The sequence below is a fragment of the Capsicum annuum genome, chromosome 3 (genome assembly GCF_002878395.1).
Source record: "Capsicum annuum cultivar UCD-10X-F1 chromosome 3, UCD10Xv1.1, whole genome shotgun sequence".
NCBI lineage: Eukaryota > Viridiplantae > Streptophyta > Magnoliopsida > Solanales > Solanaceae > Capsicum > Capsicum annuum.
The window spans coordinates 179,665,668-179,681,064 of NC_061113.1; the positions used below are offsets into that span (position 1 = coordinate 179,665,668).

The following is a 15,397-nucleotide window of genomic DNA, read 5'->3' on the forward strand; positions in this document are numbered from 1 at the left end:
TGATCATAGGACTTTAACTTTCGATTCCAGTAGGTTTGAGGCCATAAACATCATACCTAAAAGTCATCTTGGAAATTTGACTTGAAAATACCAAGATATAGAATTAGGGTTCTGAAAATTGCTAAAGTCGCCGGAATTAGGGTTCCGGAGGTTTGAATTTGTGAAACTTCGCCGAAACTGAAAAACAAAAGTTGTTCGGAGGTCGGAGTATCTGCGCGACCCCAACAGAAAAGAAAAAATCGAAAAAGTCGATCGGAGAATGGCTCACGCGCCGGCGCGTGACAGATATCGCCGGAATTTTGGTAGGCTCGTGGGGGCGCATGGCTGGTGACTTTCTGGTGGTTTTAGTCCGGTTTTGGTCGCCTGAGCTTTCCGATCCTCTTGGTGGTGTTGTATTTTGCACACAACTCACAAAACAGACAATGACACAAATCAGTCACTGGAAATTGACGCATGGTGATTTTTTTTTTTTTTTTTGAAGTTTCTCATTAATGCTTTTATACCATGTGAGAAATAATGGAGAAAAATTATTATTGAATTGTGTGTTTATATAATTACATCGAGACCCTATTTATAAACATTATAGTACAATCCCTTTTCAAGTAGAATTTTTATATGTTATTCCTATTTCTACTCATATTTTAACATATACGCTCTACCAAACGACCCCGTAGTGTACTACCCTTTAATATAATCCTTCCATATAGGTAAAGTGGGAGTTTATTCGAAGTAATAATAAATTTTATGTTGGTGAGAGTAATAGTTAGATGAGATATAAATGGTTTAAAGACTAATAATATGAACTATACATTTTATTTACATAGAAGAGTGAGTTGGAGGACGATCAAGGGTATTATAGTAATTTCACAAAATAAATTCAGAATTCAAAATCTCTCTCTTTTTGTGGGCCCTATTTTCGATTCTATCTTTTCTTTTTTCTTTAATATGCACTACTTCTCACTTCTCACTTTAGCCATATAACTCAAGAAAATTCTCAAGATAATCTATAATTTAATGTTTATTTTGCTTTTTCAAATTGTGGGCCTCATTTTCAATTCAATCTTTTCTTTTTTTCTTTAATATGCACTACTTCTCACTTCTCACTTCTCACTTTAGCCATATAACTCAAAAGAAAATTCTTAAGATAGTCTATAATTTAGTGTTTATTATGCTATTTCAAATTAATATTATTTAGACAAGTTTTAAAATTCAGTTGTTGCATTTTGTTGCAACTATTCAATCAAAAAGATTATAAATTTTGTTTCAAGTTTTTTTTTATAATAAAATGTTAAAATACTCTCCAATTGTATGTGAAAAGACCTCGCTCTTTAATATAGTACTAGAAAATAATTTGGAAGAAAGTTTTGAAAAACATATAGTCATTTCGTATATGTAGGAATATACTTCTTTCATTATGGAGGAGTATACTTCTTCATCTATGATCAAACTTAGTTTGATACTTTTTCTGATTCACTACAAATTCAATGTTACATAAATTCAAATACATGAATATATAATTGAAAATTCTTTCCATAAATAAAGAAACGAAATGAGAGAAAAGTATGAAAGGTAATTAATTTCTATTATAAAGGAACTAAAAATTTTAAAACAATTAAAAATATTAAAGGAGTATAACTATATATTTTAAATTTAATAAGAAATTATGTTACAAATAGTGATATTTTTAGGATAATTTGATCAATTTTTAAATTTAGTGGTAGTGCAACGTTTTTAAAAAAAGAAATTTTAAAACCTATATAATAATGCTATAAATCGGGTAAAAAAATAATATAAAATATAAATTCATCATCGAAAACCTAGCTCTTTTTGCGGTTCCATTTCCCATTAAATCTTTTCTTTCTTTTTGAAAATGCACTACTTCTCACTTCTCACTTCTCACTTCTCACCTTAGCCATATAGCCCCCCATAAAGCAATCTTAAGATAATCTACAATTTAATGTTTATTATATTATTTTATATTAATATCATTTTAACATGTTTTAAATTTCAATTATTGCATTTAGTTGACAATTATTCAATCAAAAAGATCATAAATTTTGTTTCAAGTTATTTTTTTGTAATAAAATATTAAAATACTCTCAAATTATATATGAAAAGAAATCTCTCTTTAATACATTACTTGAAAATAATTTAGATTTTTTTTTTTGAAAAATGTATAGTCATTTCATATATGTAGGAGTATACTTCTTTCATTATGTTGGAGTATACTTCTTTCATTATGTAGGAGTATACTTCTTCATCTATGATCAAACTTAGTTTACTGCTTTATCTGATTCACTACAAATTCAATGTTACATAAATTTATTTAAAATGCATGAATATATAATTAAGAATTCTTTCAATAAAATAAGAAACGAAACGAGGCAAAAGTATGAAAGATAATTAATTTCTTTTATATAGGAGCTAAAAAATTTAAAACCATTGAAAATACTAAAGGAGTATAACTATATATTTTAAATTTAATAAGAAATTATGTTACAAATAATATAATATTTTTAGGATAATTTGATCAATTTTTAAATTTAGTGGTGTACACAACAGCACACCCCAGTGTATTTCCACATAGTGAGGTCTGGGGAGGGTAGAGTGTACACAGACCATACCACTACCTCAGGTGTTGTACAACCTTTTCAAATATAAAAATAAAAAGTTTAAACCTATATAATAATACTATAAATCTGATAGAAAAATTAATATACTGTAACTTATCATGTAAAGTGTCAAATTTGATAAGTATTCTTACGAAGTGATTGAGAATTCTGAGATATTATTATTAAGATCTCAAAAAAAAAAAAAATTCAAAATAAATAAACATAATGAAAAAGAAAAATAATATATGAAAATGTTTCTTTATTTTGTCATAAAACAAAATTTATACTTTTTTTTCATTTTAAATGATTTATAATATGTTTAATTGACAATAAATCATGAAATATTATTAAACTAAAAGAAAATGTATGCACGGGATAATAATCTAGTATGAAATAAATGGTTGTTAGATATAAATGGTGGGGTGTTTTTTTTTATAAAATATAAACTTGTGGGTTAACTTTTGTATTTAAAAAAATTCCAAATCATGATATGAAATCCCAAATCACTGGAGAATTTGGGATTTCATATCATGAAACGAAATCACATGTCCAAACACTGATTTCATCTCAAGATTTCAAATTACACACTTCATATCGCATGTCCAAATGCCTACCAAATAAGGCAAAAATTAGGTGGTTCTGTCTAAAAGTTATTGAGCAGATGCCTGGAAAATCAACCAAAATCCGAAGTATAAAAGCTGTCACCACAAGTGACAGTACACAAGCAAACAAGTGCTTTTTAGATATCACCTTTCTTAATGATCAATTTATCTATAACAGGGAAAAACACAAACCACAAAAATTGATTAAAACATCTTTTCGGGCACCCTTATAACTTAAGTGCATGCATGGCCTTATCTCCACCTAACTCCTCTACATATCAATGTCAAACAGTACACCGAAGTTTCCAAACTTTGACAACTGATTAAACTAATCAAAACTAAAATTTATGTGTTATATGCTAATTATTGTCCTAAATCTAATTAGGAAGAACTATTATAGGATTAAGTCTCTTAATCCAAGTTGAAATAGGGTGTCTTTTCAGTTTCAGTTTCAGTTTCAAAAAATATAGGGTGTCTTTGGTATATGTGGGAAAATGTTTCCCTCAAGGACAATCATGTATTTCTGGTTTTCCATTTTCTTGAGAGTGTTAGCTAAGTGTTTGAATTCTACATGCAGGTAAGAAAAGGGCATTCGAAGATCCAGCAGCAGGATATTGTTGATGTTTTGAACAAGCAATTGCTCGAGGGTATGGGTGTTCTCATGACAGAGGAAGAGCAGCAGAAGTGTGAGCAAAGTGTATGCAATCTTTCCCTGATGCACCTAAACGAAACAAGATGTAAAAGTTCACTGTTCTGATCAATTTAAAATTTTAAAATAGGTATCTCGTGAAAAAAGACGACTCTTGGCAGTACATGAAGCTGGTCACATCGTCTTGGCACACTTGTTCCCTCAGTTTGATTGGCATGCTTTTTCTCAGCTTCTACCCGGGGGCAAGGTATTATGTTTTATGCGAACATCAGTTATGTCATATTCAATCTGGGTTTTATTGACTGAAATACTCAACTGTTGCTCGTTTGACTGACCAGGAAACTGCGGTATCAGTTTTCTACCCCAGAGAAGATGTGGTTGATCAAGGCTATACAACCTTTGGCTACATGAAAATGCAAATGGTAGTAGCTCATGGCGGGCGCTGTGCTGAACGTATTGTATTTGGTGATGACATTACTGATGGAGGAATAGATGATCAAGAAAAGATTACCAAGGTAAACGCCAGCCACATTCAAGAAGTGACAGAGCAAGTACTCTTGATTTTACCGTCTTTTTTTTTTTTGGTTGTGCTGGAAGCAATAACCACAACCAAGGTAGTGGTATGGTCTGCGTACACTTTACCCTCCCCAGACCCCACTATGTGGGAATATACTGGGTATGTTGTTGTTGTTGTTGGTGATGGTGGAAGCAATAACAATAGGGTGGAGTGATATTGTTTTACTGTCACAGGAAAGTTGTTGAGTGACTTGAATCCACATCAGTGGTGGGATGAGTGATTTGGTCTCCTTATATGGTCTTGCAATCCTCACCTCTTGAATTAGCTTTTCGTGTTGAGTGAGGCCTAAGGTCCATTTCTTATCATGTTATCAAAGTCTATCAAAGTCAGACCTATCCAATTTCTTGATTTACTTGATGTTGAGCCCCCATATTTTGTTGTTCAGACTCCAGTTGGCAGGTCTGAGCGTTGCGGAGAGTGGGGGTATTGAATCCCACATCAGCGGTGGGATGGGAACTTGATCTCCTTATATGGTCTTGGGAAGTCCTCACTTCTTCATCTAATCTTTGGGGTTGAGTTACGCTAAAGGTCCATTTCGTACAAATGTTATTGAGGTGTGGAGTAAGATATAATTTCAAATATCGAGGAAATTACAACATCTGTAAATGGGGGTGATTATTCACAAAATCTTTGCTGGTCTTTTACATACATACCTACATATCTCTGTTAATACAAATTTGTGCGTATAAATCTTTTTTTGTGTGTGTATCAGTACTTGCATTCAAGCTACTTTGCTTTAATATATGCCGATTTACTAATTTTCCTTTTGCTAGCATTAGTAGTGGGGAGGTGAAAAGGGGACAAACTTTGATTATGTGATTGCTGTGCGCTCAAATTTTTACTGCGTCTATGCCAGATTGCTCGGGAAATGGTGATAAGTTCTAGAAACTCTAGGTTGGGTCTTACTGCTTTGACAAATAGAATAGGATTGGCTGATCAGCCTGACAGCCCTGATGGTGAGATTATAAAATACAAGGTATGATTCCTTCGTGAAACATGAACTGGCTTGGTTTAATGCTTGGTATTTATTTTTCACAACATATTCTCGATTCACTAACTTGTTCACCTCCTTGGATGATTCAGTGGGATGATCCTCATATTATTCCTGCTGATATGACAGTTGAAGTTTCTGAGCTATTTACTCGTGAATTGACAAGGGTAACTCGGATTTTCCTCTCTTATGGTTGTATTTGGTTACATCTGACAAGAGAATTTGTTTCTACATTTCTAATCTTTCAAAACATGAATTTTTGCTTGTGGTTACTTGATAAAAGAAGTTTAATATTTGCATGTGGTTATACTACAACATGTTCCACTTGATAAATGCATCAGCAATTTCAAACTGTCTAGGTGCATGCAACCAACTACCAGTCTAGCCTCTCTGCACCATTTTTTTAAATTAACCATGGTGTTTGGGCCAGCTAACTCTCTGATGCACAATTGAAGATCAAAGATCAATGTGGAACAGTTCAACACTAAGTTGCGCAGTCTCTTCATTTTCGATACCGCACCCGTGTCGGATTCTCCAAAAATACACTAATTTTGACGAATCCGACACGCACCTGTTGACATAATTGGAGAGTCCGAGCAACATAGGACTTCAGGAACTACTTTGATATCTCGTAAGCTAATCCAGGGTATTAGCCGAGAAATTGAGCTAAGAGAGAGAATTTTAAGAAGTAAGAAGAAGAGTATTGATTATTGATTAAATATAGGAAGTGATTACAATCGATGTTATATAGCTGGGACTCGGCTGCAACTTGTAACTGCTGTAACCAACTCTGTGACAGCTACAGAACTTGCTACAGTAATACTTTTCAAAATTCACTTCTTATTACACTTATTAACAGCTCAACTTATAACTTTGACTTCTCTTCTGATACTTGTAACAATAACTCCCCTCCCCCTCAAGCAAATCCTTGACCTCAAGGATTAAAGGATGGAAATTTCAGATGGAACTCAGAGGAGTATTCCCAGGTAGATTGAACTTCATCGAAATTGTGCCACTTAACAGTTGTTCAACAGCTTTGTTACCCCTTTTCACTAGCCTTTTATCCAAAATTCTCTCAGGAATGGGATAGTAGGGGCTTGACAAATGGATAACTGGAGGGTGTGCAATGTCGGAAGGAACTTCATGACACTTTTTGAGCTGAGAAACATGGAATGTAGGATGAATGAGTACATCACTAGGCAACAATAGTTTGTAAGCAACAACACCCACTCTAGCTTCAATATAAGGGCCATTAAACTTAGCAGCCAGTTTGTTAAAAGGCCCAGTAGCTGCTGAAATCTGTCTGTTAGGTTGGAGTTTCTGGTATACCCAATCTCTCACCTCAAAAGTCTGATCAGTCTTGTGTTTGTCTTTGTCTGCCAGATCCTTCATCCTCTGCTGAGCTCTAAGGATATGAAACTTTTAGAGTTGAATAACTGCTTCTCTTGCAATCAATGACCTATCAACCATATCGGAATTGGATTCTCCAACTAAGTTAGGGAGGTGAATGGGAGGCTTTTGACCATGGAGAACTTCATACGGAGTGCATTAAGAGTGGTATGATAGGTGGTATTGTACCACCATTCAACAAGAGGCAAATAAGACACCCACTCTTTAGGCTTACTTGAGCAGAAACACCTCACCTCAGATAGGTCTATAATGTCCTGGTAAAAACCTCAGTTTGTCCATCAGTCTGCGGATGGTATGCAGCAGACTAGTATGCAGTACAATGTTGTAATTTGACTCCCAACGATCCAAACAACTCCTACCAGAATGAACTAATAAAAATGGGATCCCCGACACTTGTCAGGGTAAAAGGTCGTCCATGTAACTTGAAAGTGTGATCCATGATATATTGAGCAACAGTCTGAGCAGTGTATGGATGTTGAAGGCTGATGAAATGACCAAACTTGCTTAGTCTATCAACCACCACTAAGGTCACCTCTTTACCCTAAACCTTTGGTAAGCCTTCAATGAAATCTTTGCATACATCAGTCCAGACTTGATGAGGTAAAGGTTGCAGCAACCTTGGATAAGCAGCAACATCATACTTATTCCTCTAGCAAGTGTCACACTCATTGAGAGATTTCCAATAGAACAGTGCCGGTAACCTCTTGATTGTTGCATCAATCCCTGAACGCCTACCTTGAGGTGTGGCATGCCGCAATGTGATGATATCCTTCCTTAATTGTAAATCCTTGCCCACAACTAATCTTCCTTTCCACCTCAACTGACCATTAATCCAAGTAAAAGATTTGAAGGGATGAACCTGCAACCTGTGGATCACCTCTTGCAATGTGATATCAGCTTTCCAAGCTGCTTGAATTCTTGCATCAAGGCTTCTTCATGTGTCAATAATGAAATAGCTAAGATCTCAACCTCAGGTTTTCTTCATAGGTCATCAACAACCTTGTTCTCAGCCTCTTTTTTGTACTCAATAATGAAATCAAATGCCATCAATTTAGTGATGCCAGCAACGTAGAAATCAGTATGAATATTTTGTTCCAAAAGATGTTACAAGGCCTTTTGATCAGTTTTGACAACAAAGGTCCTTCCCAGCAAATAATGTGACCACTTTGTAACAACAACAATAAGTGCAAGCAATTCCCTATCATAAGCAGACATGACTTGGTGTTTAGGGGCTAAGGACCTATTGATAAAAGCAATAGAATGTCCTTCCTGCATGAGTACAACACCAATTCCTTCTCCATTGGCATCAGTTTCTACCAAAAAGGTCTTAGTATGGCCAGGCATGGCTAAGACTATAGCTGTTATCAAGACTTTCTTGAGTTGATCAAATGCTTCAGTAGCTTGATCTGACCATGTGAACCCATCCTTCTTTAAGAGATCATGTAAGGGTTTACAAATAGCACCAAGCCCCTTAATAAACCTTCTGTAATAGCCAGCTACTCCCAAGAACCCTCTCGGCCGTTTGAGGTTAGTAGGAGTAGGCCAATGTTGAACTGCAGTGATCCTTTTAGGATTAGTAGAAACGCTTTTGCACTTACGAAATGGCCAATATATTCCACATTCGTGACTCCAAAAGCACACTTGGACATCTTGGCTAATAGCTGGAATTGGTGCATTAGCTCAAACATTGCCCTCATATGATCATCTTTTACTTTAAATCAATAAATAATAAAAAATTACCAGGAATGACTTCCTCAAGAGTGGTTTAAACACAAAATTCATAAGGCTTTGGAATGATGATGAGGCATTAGTTAAGCCAAAAGGCATAACTAAAAACTCATAATGACCTTTATGAGTTTTAAATGTTGTTTTATATGTATCTCCTTCAAACATCGTCAACCAGGGGTATCCAACTCTAAGGTCTATTTTTGAGAACACCTTTGCACCTCCCAATTCATCCAAGAGGTCCTCTATAATTGGAATAGGAAACTTGTCCTTGATAATGATTTGGTTTAATTCTCTGTAATCTACACATAACCTCCAGCTACGATCTTTTTTCCCCACCAAGACCAAGACCACTGGTGAAGTATGTGGACTAGTACTATGTTGTATCACACCTTGATCGAACATTTCTTGAACCAATTTCTCAATAATATCCTTCTTAACCCCAGAAGGAGGATATTATCAATTTCTCAATTGAACATTTGTTGAACCAATTTCTCAATAATATCCTTCTGAATTTGTGTTAGAGGAATTTTATGATCAAAAGGTCCTCTATGAGGTGGTGAAGTTGTTGGCACGTCAAAGATGCTAGCAAACTCATCAAGTAAACCAATTAAAATCAAGGAAGTTTCATTACCTTGATTGGTTTGAATGCTGTAGTGTAGTGAAGGTCTTCTGCATAATCTGTAGGCATTAAGGATAACATGTAAAACTGAGTCTCAGCTTCACACTGCTTGATTAAAGCCTTACTCTTAGTAGTCTTCAACTTACTGGTTGCTCCTCTTAGGACATGTTTCTTGCCTTGGTAGCTGGACTCATTTTTGTTGCTGAAACCAAAGAGTTCTCTTCCCAAGGTGTTGTTTAATCACTGGGAACCCAAAACAATGTCCACATTACCTAAAGGAAGAATCGGAAAATCTGAAGCAAATGTAGTCCCTTGTAAAAGCCATGACCGATTCTTGAAATTGATGCCGTGGTCACCTTTCTCCAATCAGCCACACTTATAGATTGCTCCTTTATTTTATTAGCTTGACATCCCATCCTTTTTGCAACTTCTTGATTATAAAGTTGTATACTTCCAGTGTCTATAAGCACCTGCAAGGGCATCTTCTCATGATAACCTGTCACTTTAATTGTTTGATATCCAGTGATACCGGTAAAGGCTTGTAAGGAAATGGTCATCAGCTCATCAGGTTCTAGTACAACTTCTTGTCCTGCTTCATCACATTCAACTTCTTGTAGTTGATCATCTTCTGCTGCATCAATGAAATAAATCTGTTTCGTGGATGCACACTTATGTCCCGTAACATTTTTCATCACCAAAGAAGCACAACCCCTTTGCCCTCTTCTCATCCATTTTTGCAGAAGCTAGTCGATTGCCCTCTTCTCATCCATTTTTGCAGAAGCTAGTCTCCCTGTGTTATTTCCAGTGAGCCTTGGATATCTGTTTCGATGAACATCACTATTCTTTTTAACTACAGAATTTGGCACAAGTGGTTTAGCAAATGGAGGAGTAGGTAATAAGGGTCCTTGCACTCTCCCTCCAGCTCTTAGACCCCAAGATTTGGCTTGAGCTTTAAAAACGTCATCCTGCAATCTTGTCAATTTATAGGCTTTCATCAATGTCTTAGGTGATTCTAACCTTACATCCTTATTCAACTTTGGAGTCAATCCTCCCAAGTAACAACTAATTTGGTTTTCTATTGATAGGCTTACAGATGTCAACATCCTATCAAATTCAGCCTAATACTCTTGCACACGACCTATTTGAGTTAATTTCTTGAGTGCTTCCATAGCATCCTCAAACCCTTCCCCAAATCTTTCATTCTAGGCCAACACATACTCAGTCCAACTCAACTCAGCAAGCAATTGAGTTCCTTGATCTCACATAAGATTTGTGCCAAGCTATAGCTTCTCCTTTCATATGGATAGAAGCTACCTTGACCCTCTGCTCAAATGGAATTTCATCTGTAGAAAAGAAATGGTCAACCTTATATAACCAAGTTCTTAATTCTGAGCTAGAGAATTTGCGAAAATCCAACCTAGAAAATCGAGTGAAGAAGTTACCATGGTTCTGATTATCTCTTGACCTGTAATCATTATGCACGAAATGGAAGATATTGTCACTAAATTGGATCCCTAGCAAATACGGACCAAGATCTGTAGTAACCTAACGACTGCCCAGTTAAGAAGGCAATCTCACTCACTCTCTTAACCATCGGAGGGACGGTTATGAAAGCATTGTAAAGTGGTGAACGGGTGCGTAACGCGTGGGAATTTGCCGAATAGTTTGGTCCAAATCCTGAAGAAAGCTAAAAAGTGTTGTTTGATGAGCTTGCGTAGTATTAGGTAGTTGGTCAGGTAAAGGCGCAGGTGCCGGGGTGAAAGCTCAATCCAAGACATGAAAGTGGAATCACAACTGTTAAAGTAAGTAGGTCAATGCCAATGAAAAAAGACATGGTTTAGCTTAGCCTAGTCCTAAGGAAAACAAATGACGGAGAATATGGAAGGGAAGTCTAGGAAGGAGAATACAGAAGTTGGAAGCTCTTAGGCAACTGTGTGGGAAAGCGAGTAGAGGAGACCCCACCCCATTCCTGTTACCCTTTAGGGGAAAGAATCATTGTTCTCCCAGCGGAAGGCTCAGGACTGCAACCTAACTATATTGGTCGAAAAGTAGCTAGTCCATAGGACAAGCTCTTCCTGTTGAGGATTCTTCTCTTCCCCCTTCTTTTTCCCGGTTATTAACTGCTTTTCTCGCCAAGTTTTCCTTCGATTCACCCATCTCCTTGTCAACCTGCGAATTCCTATACTCCTATACTGGTCATTCCTTCGATTAATTTCTGAAGTTGTTCTTGCATATGTGACATCTTATCTCCATACCTTCACTCAACTTACTTCGATTAACCATTTATGGTCGAGGATCTGGTGAGCTCTGATACCAATTGATGCACAATTGAAGATTGAAGATCAATTGTGGAACAGTTTAGGAACTACTTTCGAGAATTGGTAAGCTAATTCAAGGTATTAACTGAGAAATTGAGCTAAGAGAGAGAATTTGAAGAAGTACGAAGAAGAGTGTTGATTATTGATTGAATAGGAAGTGATTACAATCGATGTTATATAGCTAGGACTCGGCTACAACTTGTAACTGCTGTAACTAACTTTGTGACAGCTACAGGACTCGCTACAGTACTTGCTACAGTAATAACTACTTTTCAGCATTCACTTCTTATTACTCCTATTACTGTTTAACTAGACTTTGCCGGCTCAGGTTATGACTTTGACTTCTCTTCTGATACACTTCTCTTCTTCTCTTCTGATACTTGTAACACTCTCCGTTCCAATCTAAAAAGGAAAAAAAATAATCAACCCAAGCTTCTTCATTAGACAGTGCAAAGTTCTAAAAGTTGTAAGTTCCATGGGCCTTCTTCCAATGTTCTTTGGTTATAACTTGTGGAAAGTTCATCTCAAGTGGTTAATAATTGTGGTACTTCTTCTACGTACTCTTATTAATCTGGTTTTCCCTTTCCTTTTTCTTTTCTTGTTTTTTTTTTTTTTTTTTTTTGGGCTTTATCACTGGTTTGAATCATGTAATCTAAAGCTGTAGGTCCAACTTTCAGTCTTTTACCGTCAAAGTACTACTAACTGCCGCAAAAGATATGAATTCTGGAAATCACTAAAAATTCAGAAAGAAGATAGCAAGCTTATTTAGTTCCATGATGCAACTTTGAGTTATTAATCTGTTACAAGCATTCTTGTTCTACTCATATAAAAGATAATCTAACTTCATTAGTATCGCAGTATATTGATGAGACAGAGGAACTTGCAATGAGGGGGTTGATAGCCAACCGACATATACTGGATTTGATTTCCAATGAGCTTCTTGAACGCTCGAGAATAACTGGATTGGTATGATAAAGCTGCAGTGTATTCTCAACTCTGTTAAGATAATATCTGATTAGAAATGGAAATATATGTATTCACCTGCTTTTTGCAAATCGACATTTAATCTCACAACGGTGCAATTACTTTGCCTATTTTTCATTATTATGCATTGCAGAGTATCTATTGCTTATTCTGTACCCACTCACCACCAAATCAATTGTATGAGTTGTTACACGCTATCTTATTTTGTGAATAATTCAGGTCTTTAATATAAACCGTTACTGAAATGCTTGATGCATTCAAAGCATCATTGCAGGAATAGTTCTCAAAATAATGAAAGAGAATATAGAAATGATGTACCTATGAAAAAAAATAAAAAATTGAAACGTTGTCTCAAATTGCTGGTGGGAGGTGACAGGTATCCCATGGAATTAGTCGAGTTGCGCGCAAGCTGGTCCGGACACCATGATTATCAAAAAAAAAAAAAAAAAAAGGAAAGAAATGTTGTCTCAAATTTTCTGTGAGCCTGCAAGCAGATTGACATGAACGCACACCAAAATAGGATGGTTGAAATGGAGAAGTGCTACTGCAGTGTCATGTGACAGAAGAATACCTACCAGCGTGAAAAGGTAGTTCTATAGAATAGTATAAGACTACAACAACATACCCGGTGTAATCCTACAAGTGGGTCTGTGGAGGGTGTACACAGACCTTATCCCTACCTTTTGTGGGGATAAAACAATATTAGACTAACAATATTATATGGGAGTGAATGTTGGGCTGGCAAAGTTTAAAATATTCACAAGATGTGTCACAAGATGTGCATGAGAAGATGGATGTGCAGTCATACAAGATTAGAAATCATGAGCTTGTCTTTATCTATTGATGCCATAGGGGTGAGATTCCTCAGTGGTGAACAATGAAAAAATGGTGGATGAAGAGTGTTTTGGAGGAGGGAAAGTCGATTTGGGGTTGGGTGGATTTAGCTTATTCTACGGTGTTTTTTCTTTCTTTTGAGAAAAGGGGGAGGGGGGATTTTAGAGAGTTTTTATTTCAATAGAAGCTATATCCAGGGTTACTTTTTTTGGGATGACTTGTGTTCAATAGAAGCATTTTGCACATAAAGCAATCTTCAGTAGGTTACACATTAGTTGACATGTCTAATTAAAAATATTTGGCATGTTCAGGGAGCTGTATATGTATTCTGGCTAAATAAAGTTTGTATTAGTATGAGTAGTTGTTACACTTCTTTTTTCATCATGCTTTGACATGATCTCTATAGTATTTTGGCATCACTTTTGTACTCTTCTTTTTTCTTGAGCCAAGGATCTATCAAAAACAGTCTCTCTACCTCCCAAGGTATGGACTACGGGTAAGGACTGCGTGCACTCTACCCACCCAAAACCCCACTTGTGGGATTGCGCTGGGTATGTTGTTGTATTATTAGCATGATTAGTCCAGCAACTGGAAGGTATATTTTGATGCTGAAACTTTTGACTATGTTTTTTGTTATGGTTCAAGTGTTTTATGATGTGATGGTTTCTTTTGGAATTGAAATGGTAGATTAAAGGATGGAAATATCTGGCAGAAAAAGTTGCAGTTGATTTCCTACTTGAGACTCTGAGAAATAGAAGAAAAGAATATTATTTTATTGTTGATCTAAATTATTGCACTAAGACCTTATTTATGGACACTACATTAGACTTATTTTCCAACTAGGACACGGGCATTACAATCGTTTTCCAAGTAGGATTCTATATAATATTCCTATTCCTACTCATAGTCGTTACCCCTCTAGCTGGTGCATACAAGTCTTATGTATCGAGCTTGTTACAAATGCAATTAATAAGAGGACTAGTGAGGGACTTGGTGAAAATATCTGCAAGGTGACCAATCGATTTCACTAATTTTGTAACAATATATCTAGAAAGTATCTTCTCTGTCGAGTCAATCAATCTCAATGTGCTTAGTCCTCTTATGAAATATCGATTTGATGCGATATGAAGCGCCGTTTGGTTATCACACACAAGTTTCATTTCAATGATTTTTCCAAATTTTATTATTCTTAACGATTGTTTAATCCAAACTAGCTCACAAGTGGCTACCATCTTTGCTCGATATTCTGCCTCTGCACTAGATCGAGCAATCACACTTTGTTTCTTACTCTTCGAGGACACCAAATTACCTCCTACTAAAACACAATATCTAGATATGGATCGTCTATCACGGTGCTATTCAACGATCTGCTCATGACCTCGATCTTCGAAGTGTATTCCTTTACCTGGAGCTGACTTAATATATCACACGATGCAAACAGTTGCATCGCAATGACCATCACAGGGGAATCCATGAACTTACTTACAACAGTCACATGATAGGAAATGTCAGGTCTGGTCGCGTGAGATAATTCAACTTACCAACTAGACGCTTATATCTTCCAGGATCATTGAGTGTCTTCTCCTTTACTGTCTCCTCTTGTACTGGATGGAGTTTAGTATTTGAATCCATAGGAATTTCAATAGGTATACATCCCATCATTACCGTCTTCTCAAGAATGTCTTGAGGCATACTTGCATTGCGGAATAACAACACCTGATTTGGACTCAACAAGTTCAATACCTAAAAAATACTTCAGTCTGCTGAGGTCTTTAGTTTGAAAATGCTGGAAAAGGTATTTCTCTAAACTAATGATACCATTATGATCATCATTGGTAATAATGGTATCATCAACGTAAACCACCAACTATTTGGAGCAGAATGTTGATAAAACATAGAGTGATCTGCTTTACTATGAATCATGCCAAACTTCTGAAGTAGTGTGCTTAACTTTCTAAACCAGGCTTGAGAAGATTGTTTTAGACCATAAAGTGATCGACGGAATCGACATACCAGACTAGACTCCCATAAGCAACAAAACTAGGTGGTTGCTCCATATAAACTTCCTCCATA

At 36.1% G+C, this 15,397-nt stretch overlaps 1 protein-coding gene across 1 annotated transcript in view; it reads left to right on the top strand.

Moving 5' to 3' along the window:
- LOC107865323 (ATP-dependent zinc metalloprotease FTSH 12, chloroplastic) overlaps window positions 1-15,397 on the top strand; it is a 73,438-nt gene that overhangs the window by 51,045 nt on the left and 6,996 nt on the right. The window contains exons 12-17 of the mRNA XM_047408477.1: window positions 3,792-3,911; window positions 3,994-4,110; window positions 4,202-4,378; window positions 5,297-5,416; window positions 5,524-5,598; window positions 12,365-12,472. Coding sequence (XP_047264433.1) covers window positions 3,792-3,911; window positions 3,994-4,110; window positions 4,202-4,378; window positions 5,297-5,416; window positions 5,524-5,598; window positions 12,365-12,472 — 717 coding nt within the window. The remainder of the gene's footprint in view (window positions 1-3,791; window positions 3,912-3,993; window positions 4,111-4,201; window positions 4,379-5,296; window positions 5,417-5,523; window positions 5,599-12,364; window positions 12,473-15,397) is intronic.